The sequence below is a fragment of the Pongo pygmaeus genome, chromosome 16, assembly GCF_028885625.2.
Source record: "Pongo pygmaeus isolate AG05252 chromosome 16, NHGRI_mPonPyg2-v2.0_pri, whole genome shotgun sequence".
In the NCBI taxonomy this organism is placed as follows: Eukaryota; Metazoa; Chordata; class Mammalia; order Primates; family Hominidae; genus Pongo; species Pongo pygmaeus.
Genome location: NC_072389.2, coordinates 73655589 through 73680858, shown reverse-complemented (window position 1 = coordinate 73680858; position 25270 = coordinate 73655589). Strand labels below are relative to the sequence as shown.

Below are 25270 nucleotides of genomic sequence, written 5' to 3'. Positions count from 1 at the left end.
TCGCTCTGCCGCCCAGGTTGGAGTGCAGTGGTGCACGCAATCTCGGCTCACTGCAACCTCCGCCTCCCAGGTTCAAGTGATTCTTCTGCCTCAGCCTCCCAAGTAGCTGGGATTACAGGTGTGCACCACCACGCCCAGCTAATTTTTGTATTTTTAGTAGAGACGGGGTTTCACCATGTTGGTCAGGCTGGTCTCGAACTCCTGACCTCATGATCCACCCACTTTGGCCTCCCAAAGTGCTGGGATTATAGGTGTGAGCCACGGCGCCCGGCCAGGGCCCATGTTTTTAAATTTTTTAAGGAACTTGTTGAGGTCTGCAAAAGTTTCTGCTAAACCTTTCACTATGAATTTTCTTGGAGGTTCTTCCTTTTTGTCTCCTGCAGTTTCCTTTTCTCTTGCACCTTCTTCAGCTACGTGTTCCTGTTCCAGTTCCAACAGCTCCTCATTAGTCAATTCCTCAGGAACCACCTCTAGGAGCTTCTCAATGTCATCCTCATCTACATCTAGGTTAAAGTTGTTTGCCATGTCAACCACAGCCTTGTCCATTTCTGCAACCTCTTCATCCTTAGCAGATTCTTTGAAGTCATGAACAAACTTCTTCAGTGTCTTCCAGATGTCATTCATATACTCCTTGGTGACATCAGTCCATGCCCAAGCAAGGTTCTTGATGCAGTCATAGCTGTTGTAAACCTTCCAGAATTGCATCAGTGTCTTCTCAGTGTTTTTCAGTTGCAGCAATAGCCTGGGCAAAGATCCTCCTCAGGATCTTTTAACAGGCCTTAAAAACTGCTACAACTCCTTGATTCACTGGTTGGATCAAAGAGGTGGTATATGGAAGGACACACAACACTTTGATATTGGGATGAAGATCACCAATCAAATGAGGATGTGTGGGAGCATTAACAACAAAAATCATAATCTTGAAAAGTATGTTACTCTCTAAACAGTACTTTTCCATTTTGCGGCATAGCAATTCGGGAGGACATCCTGGAAGAAGAGCTGGGTCATTGATGACTTCTTATTGCTCCTGTAGTACACGGGCAGTGTGTGCTTGCTGACATGCTTGAAGGCTCTGGAGTTCTCACTGTGCCAGATCACAAAGGGTTTCAATTTGTAGCCTGCAATACACCCCAAGCAAGACTGTTATCTAGTCCTTAAATGCCTTGAAACCTAGCACTGACTTGGCTTCTTTATGGATGAAAGTCCTTTCAGGCATTTATTTCCAGAATAGGAAGGTTTCATGCATATTGAAAATTTGTCTGGCAAGTAATCTTCCTTCATAATCAGCTTATCTAGAGTTTCCAAAAATTCTTCAGTTGCCTTCACATCTGCATTTGCAGACTCTCCACTCACTTTGATATTACATAATGAATAATGATTCTTCAATCGTTTAAATCACCCAGAGCTAGCAGTACATTTAACACTGTAGTTGGGTCCAGTCTTTTCTTTAAGTATTGCAAACAAACTTTTTGCTTTGGCCATGATCATTATGGTGCTGAGAGGGATATGTTCCTGTGTCTGGTCTTCAATCCAGGTCACTACAAGTTTCTCCATATCTGATACAGGCCCTTCTCAAATTTTTGTTAGTCTTGTTGCCTTGAACGAAGCAGATCCTTTAACAGCTTCTATCACTTTGTTCTTGTTCTTTAAGACTGTAGCTATGGTAGAATGGGACTGCCTGACTGGTGAGCAATAACTATCACTGATCTTCCACTTTCATCGTCCTTAATCACTTAATTTTTTTCCATGTCAGTCACTTGATGTGGCCTCTTACTGGCAACATTAGCTGTGGATTTTGTATGCTTAGGGGCCATGATGAACAAAACAAGACAAGATTTTAATCAAGCACAAGAGGAAATGATGCAATCAAGAGATGGGGCAAACTGGGATATATGAGGCTGTCCTGGAATAACATGGCACACTGTTTTACAGCAAACTTTAAGAAAAAAAGTAGAGGTACACTCTAAAATAACAATAAAAAATATAGTAAATGCACAAACCAGCAACATAGTTGTTTATTATTATATTGTACATAATTACATGTGTGATACTTTTACATGACTGACAGCATAGGTTTGTTCACACCAGCAACACCATAAACATGTGAGTAATGCCTTGTGCTACAATGTTACCATGGCTATAATTGATGTAGGAATTTTTCAGCTCCATTACCATCTTATGGAATGCATATATGGCCTGCCATTGACCAAAATGTCATTATGCGGTGCATGACTGTATTTTTAATGCACAATTAAAATAATAGTAAATTTTTCATAACATACCTGATTGTCTCCTGATAAGAAAGGAAAGAAATCTAATCCTGTGGAAGAAAAAATTATTTCAGTTAAAAAAAAAAAAAAAAGAAGGAAAAACTCTTCCAAATGCCCCAATACTTCAAAAACAAATACAAGTCTTAAATGCTATGTCACTCAGAATTTTATTTAAACATGAAGAGTTAAGCTACATGTTTTATGTCTCTCCCTTCTTTAGATTACTAAGGCTGAAAACTAAACTTTGGCAATGATTTGTCTTCTCTGTGACCCCATTTGGGGGACTGGGGCCATTACTACTCTGTCAGATCTAACACTGATCCTTAAACTGGCATAGTACTTTTAACAAATGCTCTCGACTCCTCTTAAGGAAACTTTCAATCTGCTCTAAGTTACTCCTCACAAGCACTTCATGAGGTATGTAATTAGTTTTGCCCTCATTTTGCAGGTGAGAAAGTTTGAAGTTGAAAGAGGTTAAGTAAGTTGTAGTATTGATTTTTCTCTTTCTTAAATTTGCTCATTTGCTATCAGATTCAACCGACAGACTGCAGTGGCATGAGGGGAGAAGAGGTTTGAGTGCCTGAAAACTGGCTACTATTACATAAGAAGGAATAGCTCTGATACCTGGCTGCTGAGGATTCACTGCAAGGAGGCCCCTTCCAATTAACATTCTTTTCTAGATCACCCAATGTGTAATGCAATGAAGAGCAAGTAAACAAGCATGAATTAAATGCTTCATTATGATATCTAAACTTGGGGAAAAGTAAAACACACAGCTATAGATAATTACAACACCACAGATACTCTGGGCCTCTACTCACTGTCTACATTATAACCGATTACAACATGAAGGCTTACAAAATGCATAGCACTGTTGTTCTTGATAGTGACAGTGCGTTTCATACACGTAGAAAAAAAGGTATAGAAAGATATCTAACCAACTGTTAAGAGCAGCTGTAACCGGCTGGCTGTGGTGGCTCACGCCTGTAATCCCAGCACTTTGGGAAGCGAAGGCAGGCGAATCACCTGAGGTCGGGAGTTTGAGACCAGCCTGACCAACATGGTGAAACCCCGTCTCTACTAAAAATACAAAATTAGCCAGGCATGGTGGCACGTGCCTGTAATCCCAGCTACTTGGAAGGCTGAGGCAGGAGAATTGCTTGAACCCGGGAGGCAGAGGTTGCGGTGAGCTGAGATCGCGCCATTGCACTCCAGCCTGAGCAATAAGAGCAAAACTCCGTCTCACACACACATACACAAAAAGAGTAGCTGTAACTTCCAGGAAGTGGGGTTGGGGGATAGGTAGAGGGAAACTTTCACTTTATGTTTCTGTGTTGAATTTTCTACAATGAGCATATATGGCTTTTTTAATTAAAAAAAGTTCTTAGATTATATGACTAATATTCAAATTATTATGCTACAAAGATATATAAAAACAATTCTTTTTGATAATATGATTATTATGAACTCAAAATATACAAATGAACATACTGACATTTCAAACAGCTTTTAAAAAGGATCAGATAAATGTATACACCTAGTATGTACCCACAAAATTAAAAAAAAATTTTTTTTAAGAAGGATCAAATTCATTAGAATAAAAACTAAAACTTTCAAATGTCTCAACTCACCATTATCTAAAACATAATACAACATAGTTACCCACAATGCCTGTTGCATTACAACTAAAGTCAGGGTACAATAAATAATGTTCATAGGGCTGGGCGTGGTGGCTCACACCTGTAATCCTAGCACTTTGGGAGGCCGAGGCAGGAGGATCACGAGGTCAGGAGTTTGAGACCAGCCTGACCAAAACAGTGAAACCCTGTCTCTACTAAAAATACAAAAAATTAGCCCAGTGTGGTAGTGGGCGCCTATAATCCCAGCTACTCGGTTGGGAAGCTGAGGCAGGAGAATTGTTTGAACCTGGGAGGCGGAGGTTGTAGTGAGCTTAGATTGCGCCACCGCACTCCAGCCCAGGCAACAGAGCGAGACTCCGTCCCCCACAGCAAAAAAAAATAATGTTCATAGATACCAAAATTCAAACCCACATACTAGCAGTCATTCAAAAACAATTTGCAGAGTACTTAGTAGCTCACAAAAACTAAAGATTATTGCACTAGTTTTACCACTGGGAGTAAAACACTGACTACTGATGACAGTAAAATCAAGGAACTGGGTCAGTATTTATAACGACGGCATATTATTTCTCTCAGTTCCCTGGGTCCAAGGCCCTGTTGGCTCAGTCTTCCAGTTCTTCCTTAGATTCACCTAAAAGAGAACTATATAGATCAAAGGCATTCATAATGCTATGTGACAATACAGAAGAACCAGTGACTCACCTTGTAAGTCGTAAGGCATGGGTGTCATGTGGAAAGGATGCCTATAGTCTTGGATGAGGGAGGTATTAATGTAGCTTGTGTCTACAGCAGGAAGGCTTGGGGTGCGGGATACTGGAGATGCTTGATGTGGAAGACTTAAAATGCTGGAAGAAGGAAAGATTGGCATAGTTTTCATTAGCCAGTTAAACTCTCAAGGTTAACAAAAAAAAGGGTTGTATCTCCCAATGAACCCTAGGTTTTGTGCTGGAAATAAGAACAAAACCAAGCAAAGCAATGTATAATTTAGATTATACACAATTATGAAAAAACAATCTGTATACATAATAGCATTTAACAGAAGCCACAGGAAGAAATGGACAGATGCAATGGTATCCAACATTCACAAACCTCACATTGCCTTTGGAATATCATCACCTATGCTTTCAGAATGCAAGACAAAGAAAGGTACTGTTGAGCCACTTTAACAGGATATGAGTGAAAGATACCTACATCAAATGAAAGTCGGAAACCCTTTTAAAACAACACTAGAGTACTGGCTAGTAAGACGCATACGTATGCCCTAGCAAAGAAAATACATATAATAAGACAGAGGGAATGAAGCAATCTGAGTGGTTCAGAGTTACCAGCTGGCCCCTCAGATTGTAATCTTTAGGAGGGCAAAAACTGGGTATTGTTTAGTATACCCAATGCCCCGTACAGTTATCAGCACATTGTTTGCATAAAAGCCCTGCTGAATCTAATGAATGTAGTGAAACAAGAAGAAATACTCCAAAATGAATAGGTAGTGGAGAGTTTTTAAAGAGAGAACAGTATAACTGGAAAAAAAACATAAAACAAGAATTAGGACTCTAAGAAACAGTGAAAAGTTTAAATAGCTGAGTAGCTTTTTTTTTTTTTTTTTAAATTTACTAACAATTAAGGGAAAGGCAAAAAGGAGAGGAAAGAAAAAATAATAATTTAACTAATTTTGGGGCCAGGCATGGTGGCTCATTCCTGTAATCCCCACACTTTGAGAGACTGAGGCAGAAGCATAGTTTCAGCCTAGAAGTTGCCCAGCCTGGGCAATATAGGGAGACCCTGTCTCCACGAAAAATTAAAAAACTTAGCCAGGCCTGGTGGCACGTATCTGTAGTCTCAGCTACTTGGGAGACAGGTGAGAGGACTGCTTGAGCCCGGGGGGTTGAGGCTGCATGAGCCGTGACTGCACCACTGCACTCAAGCCTGGGTGACAGAGCAAGAGCCTGTCTCAAAACAAAACAAAAACAAAAACAAAACTAATTTTGAAAAGAAAAAGAATTATAGTAGTCCTCTTGGAAGGAAACATAAGGGTTATATGTTACCCCAACAATACAAGAGGCTGAAGGTATATGTGTTATAGAAAATAAAGAGAAAGGAAGCAATAAAGAGGCTGTCTTTTGCTTTTAATGCTTCATGTAAAGTACTTGGGGCATGGGGATGCAATTTCAGTGGTATAGAATATTTCAAAAGAGGGCCGGGCGTGGTGGCTCACGCCTGTAATCCCAACACTTTGGGAGGCCAAGGCGCGTGGATCACCTGAGGTTGGGAGTTTGAGACCAGCCTCACCAACAGGGAGAAACCCCGTCTCTACTAAAAAATACAAAAAATTAGCCGGGCGTGGTGGCGCATGCCTGTAATCCTGGCTACTCGGGAGGCTGAGGCAGGAGAATCACTTGAACCCAGGAGGCGGAGGGTGTGGTGAGCCGAGATGGCGCCACTGCACTCCAGCCTGGGCGATAAGAGTGAAACTCTGCCTCAGAAAAAAAAAAAAAAAAGAACATTTCAAAAGATGACAAGGTTGGATTTCTAGGAATAGAGTTCCAGTTATGACCATCTACCACATTTTAATGAATGGGATATGAAGCATAAAACACACTCTCGTCTGCCTCATAAAAATGTTTCATCTAATGGAAACTTTGTTAAACCTCTTATATCTAGAAAAAGTACCATTTACCATTAGCTGAGCCTTCTCACAATGTCTAAGAGATTATAAGAGACGATTTAAAATGCTAGTCTTTGAAAACATCTCAAACAGCATAGACAATTTCTGGATGAACATTAAGCACTCAGTGGCTAAAGACAACAAAATGTTTTACATTTAGTGTTTGCCTCTAATTCCTGGCTGCATGCTTTTCTTTCAATTTGTGATAATGTTTTGAAATGCATTTCAACCTTTATACTGCACAATAACAAACACAATATGCTGTACTGAGGTTTCCAGTTACCAACTAGTCATTATTATAAAATGGCTACTAGTGTTGATTACGGTGTTATTCTCCTTCTAAGGATGTAAACTTTCAAGTTTCTTGTTTTTATCTGCAGATAGAGACATGTCTGGCATTTGCAAATACTATATCTGGGTTCAATTAGTCACTGGGAAATTCAGGAAGTAGTTAATGCATCTAATGTAATTTTCCAAACATAATAAACATTATTTATTTTATTTTCTCCAAATATTTTTGGAGAAAGAGCAAAGTAAATATCCAAAGAAATATTAGATTCCTAAACACTCAAATGTTTTCTTTAAAGAAAAAACATATAGTCAGTAATACTATTGCATAGTTTACATAAATACATATGACTATTAATAGTCTAAAGAAAAGAACAAATATATATATTATGATGCATTTAGCCCAAAAGTATTTATCTATCCAGAGATTTATGAAATATCTTTTAAAATTGTGATTATAGCACTTAAAAAATCACACGACAATGTGTATTTGGTCATACTATGGTTTGATATTTATAAAATATCTTGGAATTGAAATTCTATAGATACTTGTTCTAACTTTAGGTAATGTGACTTTTCCTTTTCTCCTACTCAGACATAAAATACATTGGTGTAATAACAAGGTCAGGCTTGCTGGGTTATAGCCATTAAGCTTTTATCAAAGCTTTTATATCATCAAGGCTTTTATCAGGTCATGTTCATAAGAGTAGGATTTGTGCTTAAATTATTAACTTTGTTTAGAATGATGATACTGTTTTTAATGTCTTTGTTTCTGTCTGTATGCCAAGACAGACTACTCTAGAATGAAAATACCAATGTGTGAAATATGTTTGATTGAAATCTTATTTTTTGGGGGGGGAGGGGGTCTCATTCTATCACCCAGGTTGGAGTGCAGTGGCACGATCTTAGCTCACTGCAACCTCCACCTCCCAGGTTCAAGTGATCCTCCCACCTCAGCCCTCCGAGTAGTTGGGACAACAGGCACACAGCGCCATACCCAGCTAATTTTTTGGTAGAGACAGGGTTTTACCATGTTGCCCAGGCCAGTCTCGAACTGACTGAAATCTTTAATCTCATCATACAGTGTCAAACCTGAAAATGATTTGTCCAGGCACAGAAATGCCTGCTCTTGATCTGGTGTTGTAACAATGCCATCTATGGACTTTCCTTCTCTCTCCTACATTCTTTCTTTAGTCCCTACTGCTTGCTGGAAGAGTTTCTGGTTAGCTTCTACTCAGTTACAACAGGCCATGTGATTCTCCTGCTTTATACCTAAAAAGGGACATATCTATTTCTAGATTTACAATTAGTGTGCTACAACTGTGCTTCAGCACAATTAGAAATCTTGCTCAGAATCCCTGATGTGTCTACAGGACTAACAGCCTGTTTTGAGAGTACAGGTGGAGTATGCTACTTGTTTTATCACCCCCTAGAAAGTGCTAAGCTCCTTTAAAGACTGTACTTACTCATTTTATTATCATCCATGCTTAGCTGAGGGTGTTTTATACAAAGTAGATAACAATGTTTCATGAACTGAAGCATAACCTAGGTACACTGTTATTGATATAAGACTAATGGAAAATATGGGAGAAAAGTCTGCAAAGTGGGAAATGTTGTGTACTGCAACAGAAGTCATTCACTGCCAGCCTCATTCACATTTTGAAGCAGATTTAAATCATTGGTCTTCCTCTGCTTTCCACTTGAAACATTCAACTTGGGGGTGAATTTTACAGCATACATTCCAGTTTGAACAAATGTTCTACATCCTGTGAGCAGGAGCAGGATCACCTGGGAACTTACTAGAAATACAAATTTTCTTTTCTTTTTTTTTTTTTTTTTTTTTTCTTTTGAGACAGACTCTCGCTCTGTTGCCCAGGCTGGAATGCAATGGTGCGATCTTGGCTCACTGCAACCTCCACCTCCTGGGTTCAAGCGATTCTCCTGCCTCACCCTCCAGAGTAGCTGAGATTACAGGCGCATGCCACCAAGCTTGGCTAATTTTTGTATTTTAGTAGAGACGAGGTTTCACCATGTTGCCCAAGCTGGTCTCAAACTCCTGAGCTCGGACAATCCACCTGCCTCAGCCTCCCAAAGTCCTAGGATTACAGGCGTGAGACACCACGCCTGGCCTAGAAAGACAAATTTTCTTAGTCTCTACTCCTGACTCAGACATGGGGGAGCAATGTATGCATTTTATTAAGCTCTCAGATAATTGTGATGTACGTACACCACAGTTTGAGAACCACGGTACTAGAATCATCTTTTGATATGAAGAATACTATATCCAAGTACCCTTTTGGTGCGTTACCCCAATCCCTCCAGAGTATTACAAACCTGGGAAAAATTCAAACTATTCTTTGATTGCTAAGTTAAGTTTCACAATCAAGAATCATTTTATTTGGCAAGTCTTTAATCCCTATTTGCCAAGTTAATTTTCACGATTACTTTTTTTTAATGTCTCAGCACTTACCCTTTATTATTTAGTGGTGATGTGGGAGACAGGGAAGGACAGGTCCTCTTGGCAGATGGCTCTTCTTCCTCTTCATCAGATGAACTGTCTATGGTTAGGTCAATCACTTCTACTTTCTTGTTTTTATTTGAGGACTGGTGGTGAGACGCTACCTGATGCTCCAATGTGGAGCTCAAGCATCCTAGATGGGAATGATTAAAATACAAGGCAAGGGAAGAGCTATGACATCTCTCTTTTCTCAGTGTCACTATAGTTTATCAGTTACAGTTTAGATTCACAATATTGTTGGAGCCAGAGAGTAGAAAACCAACAGTGGCTCTGTTCTTCTAAGTTTAAAACTATTATTTAATAATAGTAAATTATTTTTCAAAATAATAAATTACTGAATTAGAGCAAACAATCAAAATGTGTCTTGTGTCCACTTCAGAAGAAAAGTAATTTGAGAGCACAGACGGTATATTAATTTTTGTCTGTATAGTATCTGACATACTTAAATACGATGATAGCATTTTCAAAACTCATAGTCTCTTTACAGCAAAAACATACTAAAAGCCAGGAAAAAATAAATAAATGAAAAAAGAACCTTTACTACTCTGTACCAAATCTGTTAAAAATTTAAAAAGGGTACAGTTTCAAAAGTATGAGTTTATAAATGACTAATTATATTACATTACTTTGAAATCTTATATCAGTAAATTTTTTAAAGCTGGCAAAAAAGTGAATTTAAAAGGAGTTCTATTACTTCTGAATATTTAATCAATAAGTTAATAGGCATCATTAAGCTATCCACAAACTGCTCAGTGATTTTTAAAAATATATGGATTTTAATATTGAAAACCAGACTTACAACAGTAGGGAGACTGCCCCTTCCTTCTGAAGAACTACTCACCATCGACTCCATTGTAAGAGGCAGAAACTTCTTGTACTTCCTTTTTCGATCTCATCGGTGCCCAAGTGCCATCCTCTTTAAACTGTATTTCATCACAGTCTGTACAGTACTTTAGGATTTCCATAAACAAGCTATAAGAAAACAATTCATCCTTAGAATATATTTTAAATGAAAATAAAGGTTGAACAACTTAAGTTATATTTATTCTTAAAATCTAGTGCTAACTAGGAATATAGCTGCCTAATTTATATCACATTTATGTAAGAAAATATCATGTGACCATGAAAAATGACATTTTCAAAGATTTTTAATCATATGGGAAAATGTTCACAAAAAGTGAGAAAAGGTCAACAAAAGAAAGCTTCATTTCAAAAATAAAATTCTGTGTGAGTAGTATATAGACAGTAGTTACCTCTGGGTGATACCTTCATGGGTATTTATTTTTCTTCTTTATACTTTTTTGCATATTATAAATTGCCCACAATAAGCATGTCTTATATGATAAACTAAAGCAATACATAATATGTAATCAAAGGTTAAATCTCTTTGATAAAATATCGTGACAGACATTTAAAAACATGTACAAAGAAAGCATAAAATTAATTATGGCCAAATTCTTAGGTTATAATGTTAAATGAAACCAAAGGACAAAAATTATTAACAGTGTACAATCACAATTATGGAAAGACAAAAATCGGAAAATTATATACCGAAAAAAGCTTTTTATTTTCCTGTGTTTTCCAATTTTTCTTTAAAAGAGTATGTGTGTACATGGCTTTTATAACAAGAAATGGGAGAACCTAAAGCTATGTAACATTTAAAGTTGGAAAATATTACTATTTAATTCTGATTTACTAGTAAGTGATCACCGTCATTTCTGAAAAATTAAACATAAAACATTTAAGTTACATGTTGTTTGTTTGTCTTCCCCATGACTGGTCTGACATCTTTCAAGCTCCAGGTTATACTTGTATTGCTAAATATACTTAATTTCTGATATTACCACCTTTAGGCTCCTATGTTTTCTTAAATACTACAGGTAAGTCGCCTTAAGTGTTTTGCTAGAAAGTACAGGAAATATTAAGTAGAAGCTGGGTGCGGTGGCTCACATGCCTGTAATCTCAGCACTTTGGGAGGCCAAGGCAGGAGGATCACTTGAGCCCAGGAATTCAAGATCAGCCTGGGCAAAATGGCAAGACTCTGTCTCTAACCCCCATCCCGCAAAAAATTAAGGAGATGTCCTCCTTTTCACAATTTGTTTTTGTTTAGTGGAAAGAAGCTGGGGGAAAAGGAGGCTGCAGAATAGGAGAAAATTTAGAGGAACATTCCAAGATGCCTGGTAGGATAGATAAAACAAAGGGTTTTAAAAGCAATAATTGGTTTTGTGATGCTATAGGTGGGCAAGACAAAAAAGAAAAAGAAGACCATGACTGAAGGTGGATCTAATCTCCAGAAACAGGCTAACTTCTATTGAAAAGCCCAATTTTGGATGAACCTGAGTTAACCCAAATTTCCCCATACATTCTTGTTCCAATATGGTCTGCATATCTAGGGATGGATGGACTAATGATAGGAAAAGGAAAAAGTATAAGCACACCCAGCTTAAAACCACCAGTGCTTTAAACAACAAATGCCAGGAGGCACTGACAGTAACACATGCGTTTTCAAAACAAGGGAACATCAATTTAAAAAGATAAAATATTAATAACACTAATTTGAAATAAATTACTTTGAAAATATTGGTTTGCAGACTCACAAAAATCCTACAAATATATAACTTAGATTTTTCATCCCAAATCTGATGTGTAACAAACCCAGATAATATATGGTCATTTCAAGGTACCAAAAACACTTAAAGTAACATACCCATCAATAATAAGGTGTTCATATGGAGCCTTCTTATCACAGACAGGACAAACCCAGGTTGGTTTTTTCTCATTCATCTGAATGTAAAGAGTTGCGTCAAAACATTGTAGATGAGAACATGTAAGGGCCCGACACGGAATTGTCAGCCGCATTTTACCAAGCTTTAAAAAGGGAGAAAAAGTAAATATTAGATAATTGCTATTCAACATTTAAGCTTTGACAAAAATTTCCTAGAACACAACAGGTAGGCATGCTGATTTAAAACATACAGTGTTTACTTTTCATCAATGTAGAAGAACATTAAACACATTTCCTGTGAAATATCCATAGGTTAAAAAATTACAGTATTTCTTTGGCTATCAAACAAAATGACTATTGAAAGTCTACAACAAGGGTTATTTACTATAATGCACAGCTCACAGATCAGCTTTTGGCGGAGAGGGTCATAAACCCCTTGAATTATATTCAAAATTTCGTGTGTGCATTTTTCTGGAGAGAGTGCTTTCACCAGTTTTTTTTTTTTAAAGAGATGGGGTCTTGCTATATTGCCCAGGTTGAAGTGCCAACTCTTATTCACAGGCACAATTGTAGCACACTACAGCCTCAAACTCCTGGGCTCAAGCAATCCTCCTGCCTCAGCCTCCAGAGTAGCTGGGGATACAGGTGCACACCACTGTGCCCAGCTTTCCTCAAATTCTTAAAGCAGTCCTTGATCCAAAAAAAATTTAAGAACCACCTAACTAGAGATTAGGGAAAATAATGTCCTATTAAATACTGCACAATACAGAGATGCATTGATATTTGCTATCAGTCTTATCTATGAATGAGAGTAGTTTACAGGACAAAACTGAATCAATAGTGATCATTCCCCATGATGTTTGGCATAATTGCCAAGTGGCAGCTCTGAGGAGGAAGGCAGGTGCACACACTCTGCATTGCTTCCTCACTGGGAACCATCACGAGCAATTCAGCCTACAGCCCTGGACCTCCAGCATCTCCAGCATGTTAGGAGACTTCTTGTCCTGCAAATATTGCTTCAGCTGACACGGGTTGAGTCTATCCAGGAAGAGGAAATCTGCTTCATCTGGTCCCTGAGCTGCTAGCTTTAGCCCAAGGCAGAGGAGCCACCCAGAAACCTGCACAGGGAGGTACCATATCACTATCTCATTCCCTGGAAGCCAGCTTGTACCACTGTAGAGTCCCCAGATCCCCCAATGGCCATACAGTAGAGAAGTTATCTACTTTCAATAACCACATTATTTGCCAAGTACCAGGAAAAGATTTGTGAACTTCAAAAATATAAACGCTTGTGCTGGAGAGGATGTGGAGAAATAGGAATGCTTTTACACTGTTGGTGGGACTGTAAACTAGTTCAACCATTGTGGAAGACAATGTGGCGATTCCTCAAGGATCTGGAACCAGAAATACCATTTGACCCAGCCATCCCATTACTGGGTATATACCCAAAGGATTATTATAAATCATGCTACTTATAAAGACACACTGGACACATATGTTTATTGCGGCACTATTCACAATAGCAAAGACTTGGAACCAACCCAAATGTCCATCAATGATAGACTGAATTAAGAAAATGTGGCACATATACACCATGGAATACCATGCAGCCATAAAAAAAGATGAGTTCATGTCCTTTGCAGGGACTTGGATGAAGCTGGAAACCATCATTCTGAGCAAACTATCACAAGGACAGAAAACCAAACATCGCATGTTCTCACTCGTAGGTGGGAAATGAGAACACTTGGACACAGGGCGGGGAACATCACACACCAGGGCCTGTCATGGGGTGGGGGGCTGGGGGAGGGATAGCATTAGGAAAAATACCTAATGTAAATGACGAGTTAATGGGTACAGCAAACCAACATGGCACATGTATACCTGCACATTGTGCACATGTACCATAGAACTTAAAGTATTTATATATATATATATATATATATATATATATATATGAAAGAAAACTATAAAGGCTTGAAAAGAATATGAGTTAAACGAGGAAAAGATTCTTGGCTTGCTTAGATCAATTTCAGGGAAATGTGCAATTTCCTAGTCTACCAGGAAATTAACTGTCATTTGGGGCCCAAAATAATTGCTTTGATACCGATGATTTACTGTGTCTCTAAGAAAGGCATTTAACCCTTCTGGGCCTCTTTTACTTTCTCTAAATTAACACTGTTTCCTCCTTACTTCAACCAGATGTAGCCATGATGAATAAAAATAGAACACTGAACATGCTATAAACTTATTGAGACTAGAGCAATGCCAGTTTACAGTATCAGAAGTATAACCTGGAGGGACCTAGAGTAAAAACTGATAACTCCCTTCTGTGTACTCCCAAACTCTACACTCCTGCGTATGATTACAATCAAGCACCACATAACATTTTGGTCAACAATGAACCGCATATACGATGGAGGTCTTCAAATTATGTACAGTACATAATACCTGATAATAGCCATGTTACTGGTTTCTGTATTTACTATACTTTTTATCATTATTTTGGAGTGTACTCCCTTTACTTATATATATTTTAAAAGTTAACTGTAAAACAGCCTCAGGCAGGTCCTTCATGAGGTATTCCAGAAGAAGGCACTGTTACCATAGGAGAGAACAGCTCCATGTCTGTTACTGCCACTGAAGACCTTCCAGTGGGACAAGATGTGGAGGTGGAAGGTAGTGATACTGATCATCCAGACCCTGTGTAGGCCTAGGCTAATGTGTGTGTCTTTGTTTTTAACAAAAAAGTTTAGAAAGTAGAAAATAAAAGTAAAAAATGTTAAAAATAGAAAAAAGCTTATAGAATAAGGATATAAAGAAAGAAAATATTTTTGTACATCTGTACAATGTGCTTGTGTTTTAAGCTAAGTGTTGTTATTACAAGAGTCAAAAGTTACAAAAATAAAAAGCTTATAAAATAAAAAAGTTACAGCGGCCAGGTCCAGTGGCTCACGCCAGTAATTCCAGCACTTTGGGAGGCCGAGGAGGGAGGATCACCTGAGATCAGGAGTTTGAGACCAACCTGGCCAACATGGCACAACTCTGTCTCTACTAAAAAGACAAAAATTAGCCAGGCATGGTGGCACATGTCTGGGATCCCAGTTACTTGGGAGGCTGAGGCAGGAGAATCGCTTGAGCCTGGGAGGCAGAGGTTACCGTGAGCCAAGATCACACCAGTGCACTCCAGCCTGGGTGATGGAGGGAGACTCTGTCTCAAAAAAAAAGTTACAGTAAGCTAAGGTTTATTATTGAAGAAAGAAAAATATTTTAAATTTATTGTAGCCAAAGTGTACAGTGTTTATAAAATCTACAGTGATGTAAAGTCATGTCCTAGACCTTCACATTTGCTCACCACTCACTGACTTATTTGGAGCAACTTCCAGTCCTGTAAGCTCATTCATAGTAAGTGCCCCATACAGGTGTACCATTTTTCATCTTTTATACTTTTTACTGTACCTTTTCTATGTTTAGGTACACAAATACTTAGCACTGTGTTACAACTGCCTACAGTATTCAGTTTTGTAACATGCTGTACAGTTTTGCAGCCTAGGAGCAATAGGCCAAGGTAGGTAGTAAGCTATACCATCTAGGTTTGTGTAAGCACACCTATGATGCTTTTGGTGAATAACAACAAAATCCCCTAAATAGTGCATTTCTCAAAAGGTATCCCCATCATTAAGGCATGCACAACTGTATATTATTTATTTATGTGTGTCTCCTCCTACTAGAAACAGGTTGGACTAATTTCCCTGTCCCCATACTTGGAAATATACAGCAGTAAGACAGTCCTGTGCACTGATAAGGCTTCAGTTGTGCACGATGGGCAATTCCAGGAGGCACCACTCATGGAAGGTATGCAGGTCATACTCAGTCATTTATAGTGCAGCCTGAGTATGAGTTCTGGTGTTAGAATGAATCCTGGCCCCACTACCTACCTACTGTGTGAATCCTGAATGTTATTTTACTTAATCACTCAGAGGCTCAGTTTTGTAAAATGGGGATAAAAATGGGATCTACACAATATGATTGTGGGGATTCAATTATGTTTACTACATAGTACCTGACACACAGTAACTTTTCAATAAATAACTAGTATTAATTAAAGTACAGAAACATATTTGCTTTAAATCACTTTGTACACTAGGAGACCCACCCAAACCTCAGCTGTCATTCTTTTACTCTGGGCTCACAAAGTATTAAACAGCTTCATTAGACTCCCTTACTGCATTTCTACTCAATTTTAATTTTTTTATTTTTTGAGAAAGTCTCACAAGCAATTCTCCTGTCTCAGCCTCCCAAGTGGCTGGGATTATAGGCAGGTGCCACCATGCCTGGCTAATTTTTGCATTTTTAGTAGAGATGGGGTTCGCCATGTTGGCCACATTGGTCTCAAACTCCTGGCCTCAAGTGATCTGCACACCTTGGCCTCCCAAAGTGCTGGCATTATAGGCGTGAGCCACCTGCCCAGCCAATTTTTTATGATTTGACTTACGTAAGCACCTGATAAAAAGGCCAAAAGAACAAAGTAGTTATTATAACAGAAAAATTACCATTAGGCAAGATACCATGTTGCTTTAGTTCAGAAACATTTTCAAAACAGCAATCTGGTTGGTGGTGCCAAGTTACGTTTTTATATCTTATGTCAGACCTTAACTTATCTATGAAATACAAATTCCTATTTTATAAGGTACTTTTGCTACTGCCTTAATACTAAGTAGAGAAACCAGACTAAAAATTCTAGAGAAATACAGTAATAGTGCACAAGATTTATGAACTGCAGAACTATCAGACTACTTCTGATCGTTTATGAAAACAACAGATAAGATGATAAGAAATAAAGATTGTTTCAGAATCCAAGCCATAGGCCATGAAATTTATACTCTGAAAAGCAGCTGTTTTCCAAAGGCCTTCATCTCACATACCTTTACCCCATGATCTCCAGCTGTCAGTTCATATCTTTTAGGCAAGAGAGCAACTCTCAAGCCTTTATCTTCAGCTATACTGACAAGGTGACCTACAGAGTTTTTAAGGAATGCTGACACAGAAATGGTACAAGAAAGACATAAATGGGTACATGAAAGCAAAAGTTCACTTTCAAATGCATTATTAGCTGTCACACAAATGCCTTAGAATCATAAAATAACTATTATGTGATAATTCTCATATTCTTGATTTTTAAAAAAATCACTAAATTCTAAATAATTATCTGAAAAACAGATATCGATTTTCTCTAACTTGGTATCAGGAGAGAAGCTGAGCTTTGAACGTCTTCATCTTGTGATTACAAATTCTTCCTTTCCCTTTATAGGACACAAATTATGTTTGCATTATTTGCAAATAAGCACTTTAACTCCAAAATGTGTTTTCTAATGCCACTAGCTTTACAATAATAGTGCTATCTATATTAGTAACTGATGATGCTGCAAGAGAAAACATTCTAGATAAAAGTTTTAACCAACTTATATTTTTAAAAAGCCCTAAAAATGTCAATAAAACGTGCTTTTTCCTTGCAAAAGGAAAGGAAAAAGTGTGACATTAAAAATAATTTCAGCTGGGCACAGTGGCTCACACCTGTAATCCCATCACTTTGGGAGGCTGAGGCAGGCGGATCACTTGAGGTCAGGAGTTCCAGACTAGCCTGGCCAACATGGTGAAACCTCATCTCCACTAAAAATACAAAAATTAGCTGGGCGTGGTGACAGGCACCTGTAATACCAGTTACTCAGGAGGGTGAGGCAGGAGAATTGCTTGAACCCGGGAAGTGGAGGTTGCAGTGAGCTGAGATCGCACCACTGCACTCCAGCCTGGGCAACAGAACAAGACTCTGTCTCAAAAAAATAAAATTTTAAAAAGGCTGGGAGTGGTGGCTCACACCTGTAATCCCAGCATTTTGGGAAGCTAAGGCAGGCAGATCACCTGAGGTCAGGAGTTTGAGACCAGCCTGGCAAACATAGTGAAACCCCATCTCTACTAAAACTACAAAAAATTAGCCAGGCGTGGTGGCGTGCACCTGTAGCTCCAGCTACTTGGGAGGCTGAGGCAGAGGAATCGCTTGAACCTGGGAGGTGGAGGTTGCAGTGAGCCAAGATCTGGCCACTGTACTTCAGCCTGGGTGACAGAGCAAAACTCTGTCTCAAAAACAAAACAAAACAAAAAGAATAATTTCACAAGTTTTTTTTCACAATAATAAATATTTCATAAATACATTTCCAGAGTTTATCTTCTTTTCTTCTATCAATTCCACATCATTTGTATTTGGGTTTACAAAGCAGCTTTTCAGATTCCTCCACCTCTATTTTTAATAAATCAGAACCATAAAATTCCCAAAGTGTAAAAACATTTTTAATTATTTTTGTTGTCTTTAGCTAAATGGCACAGAGACAACAGAAACTCATTTATTTTGAGCTCTGTACATCACAACAAGGGCAATTGTAATGCACAGTAAGACATCACATTTACATATTTCAAAGAGAACAAATCTCTTTTATTATCCCATAAATTTGATATATAGGTATTATTAAATTTTATTTTTGAGTAAAAACATACCTAAAATATATGATCTTACTATTTCAGAATAACTGTAAGGGATTATCCCTTTAGCCAAATAGAAACCCATGAAAGTATTATAATTATACATTTTACACATACACACACACACACACACACACACAAAATATACATATATAGTTGTTTTGTTTTATAATCTGAATTTTTAAAGCAGATGTCAATTTAAAACGAACTGCTGGCCAGGCGTGGTGGCTCATGCCTGTAATCCCAAGGGAGGCCAAGGCAGGAGGATTGCTTGAGGCCAGAAGTCCATGACCAGCCTGGGCAACATATCAAGACCTTGTCTCTACAAAAAAAATGCAAAAATTAGCTGGGTGTGGTGGCACATGCCGGTAGTCCCAGCTACTTGGGGGGTTGAAGCAGGAGCATTGCATGAACCTGGAAGGTGGAGGCTGCAGTGACCTGAGATGGCAGCATTGCACTCCAGCCTGGGTGACAAAGTGAAACCCTGTCTCAAAAAAAGAAAATAAATAAATAAAGGTGCAAAGAGCAAAATGTGATTAATAGTTTCTAATAATACAGAGATGAGCACCTGCACTACAGAATTAAAACACAGTTCCACAAATAAAACTTCAAAGATTTATATTGTTGTGCTTATTTATATGAATAAATGCTTCATATATGTGTTAAACATAAAGCATCATATATATTAGTACAACTATAAACACTTTTAAGTGAGATTGCAGAAAAACAATACTTTTTGCAGTGATTTAAATGGAAAATGAAGTGTATGTACTTTTCTAAACGTATTTTCTGAATTGGTGTTTTACAACAAAATGAGGCGGCAAAGAACAACAGATGGGGGAACGGATAAATCAGGGTTTCGGAGAAAGAGGGTAGAATAAATATACATCTTTTTACCTTTTTCTTTAAAAAAAAAATTTGTCTTTTTCTCACCCTCTACTTCCCCAGTCTGTGAATCATTTTTCTAAGCATGAAAAGAAAAAAATAAAATAAAAAAACAAAAAAACCACACACACAAAAACCCACACCAGTCTCCTTTACAACCTAGGCTGTTATAACATTTACCTGGTTACTTAAAGAATTTTTAACACTAATATAAAAAGCCTGCAGTCAAAATATTTTTCACAAGAAAAAAATTGGCTTTATTATAAAAAGGAATAAAAATGAACGTTACAGGAATAGAAGGATATACACACAATGATACAATTTGATGATTTTAATTAACTTCATTGTATTTTTTTCTATAACTTACAGAAACTAATTCGTGATCTAATTTTTTCATATGTTTGAAGTTTCATAAATTACAAAAGACTAATATTTGTAATTACAAATAACATTTAATTTCTATTTAAATTCTTTGTTTCTTTAAGAATACAGTAACTTCACCATCATCTGAGATTAATAGGATCTCAGTATCAAAAGCTTTCAATATCAGGCCTGTCTGAACAATCAGACAAATCAGGAAACAGATGTGTCCTTTCATTCTTTCTCCCCAATTTAAATATGATTAGTTTGATTAATTATAGAACAAAAAGCAACCAAAATGTCAAGGTAATTTATTATTAATTTTTAACATATTTTCACATGGCCATATTCAACCACCACCCCTACCAATGAGCCTAACATCAGATTAGTGTAACATTTTTTTTTGAGACCTTTTCCCTTACAGATTTAATAATTTGGCTAAGTCTTGGGACCATATATTTATTTCATGAAAATGATTGATTCTGATCTCATTTTCTGGCTTAAAATATCTCAAGGTTTTTTTATAGGTATAACAAATTCAGCATTTAGGCTGAACAGAAGTTTTTAATTGGTGAATTGTTATAATGTAGTCATTGTTGGCAAAATGGTTAAATGAGATGTGTGGGTAATCATGGCTAGATTTTTACTCAGAAAGGTACTATCTTAAGTAAAATTTTTGGCCAGGCGCGGTGGCTCACATCTATAGTCCCAGCACTTTGGGAGTCCGAGGCAGGTGGATCACCTGAGGTCGGGAGTTCAAGACCAGCCTGACCAACATGGAGAAACCCCATCTCTACTAAAAATACAAAATTAGCCAGGTGTGGTGGCGCATGCCTATAATCCCAGCTACTCAGGAGGCTGAGGCAGGAGAATCGCCTGAACCCGGGAGGCAGAGGTTGTGGTGAGCCAAGATGGCACCATTGCACTCCAGCCTGGGCAACAAGAGCGAAACTCCATCTCAAAAAAATAACAATAATAAAAATAAACAATGTAAAATTTTTATAAATACACTGAGACAACAAACATTTCTTATTTTGAGATTTTACACTTGAGCCTGAGAGATGGTCATTAATCACAGGCCATATTTAGATATGTCTTACTAAGAGTAGATCATTTTTAAAGACTTGTTTAGATCCCAAATGCAATGCCTAGATGTCTTTCCACTTTTCATAAACTGTAACAATGGTGGACATATTTTAGAAGTAAACAGAATTTCTCAAATAGTAAAAATACTTAATAAAAAGAGAAAATGTATGTTAAACTTTCTGGAAAGCAAGTAATAGTTAACACTTACTGGACATAGTAGAGAAACCCTTAGGCTGGTTGTAGCTATTTCACTGTCTGGATCTGCAGTCAACTTCTCTTTAACTGATATTCATTGAAGAAGAAAAAAAGCAAACAGAGTAAGTTTATTAAAGATACATTACTGGAGCATTACTAATAAAAAGCTTAAACAAATCTGCTCAATTATTTCCCAATCAATTGGATGGAAAGATAAAAACAGCCATATGGCTTTTAATTCTATAAGCAAAGGATGGAAAACAATTGTTTATCTGTAGAATGACTATGTTTCCTATAAATTTCCTATTTCTCACTCAGGGGACAAAAACCTGCAGCAATATGAGAGAAATTTCTCTAATATGTTGACATATTCAACTAATGGTAGATCCCTTTTCTTTTATAACTCTAAGATATCGGATCAAGGTTTTCTTTCTTTTAAACTATGACTAATATTATTTGGGCTCTTCTATTTTCAAGGACATTAATAATAAGAATAACATTTATACATTTTTGAAAGCTCAGAAAATAAAAACATTTACTGTAAAACAGCTTAATTCAAACTTTAAATTATGAAAAGAGTCCTATTTCTTTTTTTTAACTATACAATTATTTGAATTTTAATCTATTTCTCTATAAAATACTTGTGCCCTCTTAGGCAAGTCAATCCTCCTTTCTCAGCTTAATTTTACTTGTAGTAAAATTGGAACCCACACTAGATAATCTTTAAGTCTTTTCACTTCAAACTTCTTATGGTTCTTAAGGGAGGAGACACTAGTAATTTTACTTTTCCAAGGCTGTTCTTTCATTCTCTTTCAGTCTGATATAAAAGACTCTTTATACTTCTCATCTGGAAACCTGAGCTGTTACCTCTGAAAACTTCAATAACAGTAACAAGAAAAAACATTATAGGGGGTTAGACAGGAAATACATATATGTAATAGTCCAACAATTTTAGAAACTGTCCCATAATAACTTTAAAGTCTATATTATACAAAGGGGCCGTAAGTTGGGTAGCTGTATACACAGTCAACAGAAGTTCTGAGCTGTGGCACAACTAAGTGTGACCAGATAGACACCATATAGAAAAGAAAATGAAGAGTGGGAGAAGTACTTGGGTAAGTTACAATTTCAGAGTCTACTGTTCTGATAACCATTTATGAGAAATCCTACCTTTATTAAACACAGTCCCCTGGATTTTAGTCTGGGTTTTTTTAGATGGTCCAAATCCTGGATAGCCTATCCAACTATTTCCATAAATTAGTGGATCTCAAGTAAGGTGCACATCAGACCTACCTATAGAGCTTCCTGAATCAGAATGAAAAGAGGGACACCAATTGGTAGTTTTTTAAAAGCTCCAGATATGATTCTAATGCCAGACTAAAAAGTCATTTCATGGCCTGGAAATTCCAAATTTTCAAAGTCTTAATGTATTTCACAGGCTGTCTCCTGACACACAAAAAAGGCATACGACTTCTGGTTTTTAGTTTGGAAAATACAGTTATAACACTATGCTAATGAATACCATATATAATTACAAAAAGTATGCCTTTGTCATTATACACCAAATCTTAGTCAATCCTTTCTTATAAATATGACTTTAAAAAGTAGTATCTTTGTTAAAGGCAACAAATAATCGCCATATGAAATAAACATGCAAATAGAATTCTAATGTGATTACTCACTGTATTGGCTAATTTTAGGTGTCAACTAAACTAACTAAACAAAGGGCTACCTACATAGCTGGCAAGGCATAATTTCTGAAAGTGTCTGTGAGTGTGTTTCCAAAGGAGACTGGTGTGTCAGTCTGTGGATGAGTGAGGAAGATCCGCCCTCAATCTTGGTGGACACCATCCAATCAGCTGGAGGGCATGGAAAGAACAAAAAGTCAGAGGAAAGCAAAATAAATTCACTTTCTCTTTTTCCTTGAGCTGGGATACCCTTCTCCTGCCTTTGGACTTCTGTGATCCCAGCTACTTGGGAACCTGAGGTAGGAGGATTGCTTGAGGCCAGGAGTTTGAGACCAGTCTGGGCAACACAGTGAGACCCCATCTTTAAAAAGAAAGAATTCCAGGTTCTCTGGGCTTGGGACTCTGGGATTTGTACCACCATATCAGCCCTTCTCCTCACCCCTCTTAGGCCTTTGGCCTTAGATTGAGAGTTGGCTTCCTGGATCTGTGGCCTTTGGACTTCAATAGTCATATTACTGGCTTCGCTGGTTCTCCAGCTTGCTGATGGCCTATCTATTATGGGCATTCTCAGCCTTCATAGTCATGTGAGCCAATTCCCCTAATACATCTCCTCTCAACTCACTCTCTCTCATTTCTCTCTCTCTCCTTTTCCTCTCTCCCTCTCCTTCCCCTCCTTGAGTTTCTCCGGAGAACCCTGACTAATAACCACTCTACATGCCTTCACCAACCATCCCACCAGCACCCTTTATAGACATAGCAAGCAATGGGTATAGTAACTGACTTTGAACTTTGCATATTTAAATTTCCACTTAAATGAAGCAATACTATAGATCATAGTATCAACCTTATACAAAACAAAGCTCAGTGTTTAGTGCTTAGAAAATAAATCAAAATAAGAGAGGCAACATAAAGTAGTGGTTAAGAGCATAGGACCTAGAGATAGCCTAGCTTAGAATTTAGTCTCAGTTAAGTCACTTAACCTCTCTATGCCTGTTACATCATCTGGTAAATGGGAACAATAATAGTACCTCACAGAACTGTTTTAAGGATTGAGTTAATACACATAAAAAGTTTCAAAATACACTTGAGCCTGGGAGGCAGAGGTTGCAGTGAGCTGAAATTGCTGCCATTGCACTCCAGCCTGGGTGACAGAGTGAGATCCTGTCTCAACAACCACAAGAAAAAAAAATTTTTTTTTTGAGACAGAGTCTCACTCTGTCACCCATGCTGGAGTGCAGTGGTGAGATCTTGGTTCACTGCAACCTCTGCATCCCAGGTTCAAGTTATTCTCCTGCCTCAGCCTCCCAAGTAGCTGGGATTAGAGGTGTGTGCCACCATGGCTCGGCTAATTTTTGTATTTAGCAGAGACAGGGTTTCACCATATTGGCCAGGCTGGTCTCAAACTCCCAACCTCAGGTGATCTGCCCACTTTGGCCTCCCAAAGTGTTGGGATTACGGGCATAGCCACCATGCTGGCAACAAAAAAAGTTTTAAAATAACCTAATATTATTCTCAATAAATATTAGCTATTGTTACTTAAAACATGATTTATATATTCACTTTCTCTCAGAGGTGGGAGAATTTTCTGAAATTATTTTAGAATGTGTGCCAATTTCTATTAAAAAAAAAAAAAAAAAACCTATGCCTTCTCTTTTGCCATTACAGACCCAATCCTAGTCCATTTATTCTTGTAAAGGTATTTTTTAAGGTCCTACCGGGATCTTGATTAGACTGGATTAATTCTACAGATTAATTTGGAGAACTGACATACAACAATAGAATCTTTCGATCTCTTAGCAAGATATATCTCTCCGTTTATTCAGGTCTTCTTTCAGTTTTTCTCAATGATGCTTTGTAGTTTTCGGCATACAAATCTTGCACATAGTTTGTGTGATGTATCCCTAAGTGTTTCATATTTTTAGATGTTACTGTAAAATCTTTTTTGAATTTCAATTTCCAATTGTTCATTACTAACAGAAATACAATTTGTTTTTGTATAATGACCATGCATTCTTTAACTCTGCTAAACTCACATAGTATTTCTAGTAGCTTTTTTGGAGATTCTTTGGGATCTTTTTCTATGCAGACCATAAGGTCATTTGTAAATAAAGACTATAATTATTTCTTCATTTCTAACCTGTGTGTTGGTTTCTTTTTTTAAAACTTTTCCTTATCTTATTGTGCTGTCTAGGATCTCTAGGGCAATGCTAGGGGCAGATATCCTTGCCTTGTTCTCAATCTTCGGAGTGAAGCATTCAAGTTTTAGACCATTAGTGATGATATCAGCTGCAGTGTAGACTTTTTGTAAATACTCTTTATTACACTGAGGCAGCTCCCTTCTCGATTTTGCTGACAGTTTTATCATGAATGGATGTTGAATTTGGCCAAGTGCTTTTTCTGCATCTCTGGAGATGATCATATG

At 37.6% G+C, this 25270-nt stretch overlaps 1 protein-coding gene across 3 annotated transcripts in view; it reads right to left on the bottom strand.

The window, feature by feature from the left end:
* PIAS1 (protein inhibitor of activated STAT 1) overlaps nucleotides 1-25270 on the bottom strand; it is a 129795-nt gene that overhangs the window by 2072 nt on the left and 102453 nt on the right. For all 3 annotated transcript variants that reach the window (XM_054451157.2, XM_054451161.2, XM_054451160.2), the window contains exons 8-13: nucleotides 21174-21247; nucleotides 12086-12246; nucleotides 10220-10350; nucleotides 9331-9511; nucleotides 4613-4755; nucleotides 2283-2320 (exon numbers count right to left, since the gene is read on the bottom strand). In XM_054451157.2, the coding sequence (XP_054307132.1) occupies nucleotides 2283-2320; nucleotides 4613-4755; nucleotides 9331-9511; nucleotides 10220-10350; nucleotides 12086-12246; nucleotides 21174-21247 (728 nt within the window). The remainder of the gene's footprint in view (nucleotides 1-2282; nucleotides 2321-4612; nucleotides 4756-9330; nucleotides 9512-10219; nucleotides 10351-12085; nucleotides 12247-21173; nucleotides 21248-25270) is intronic.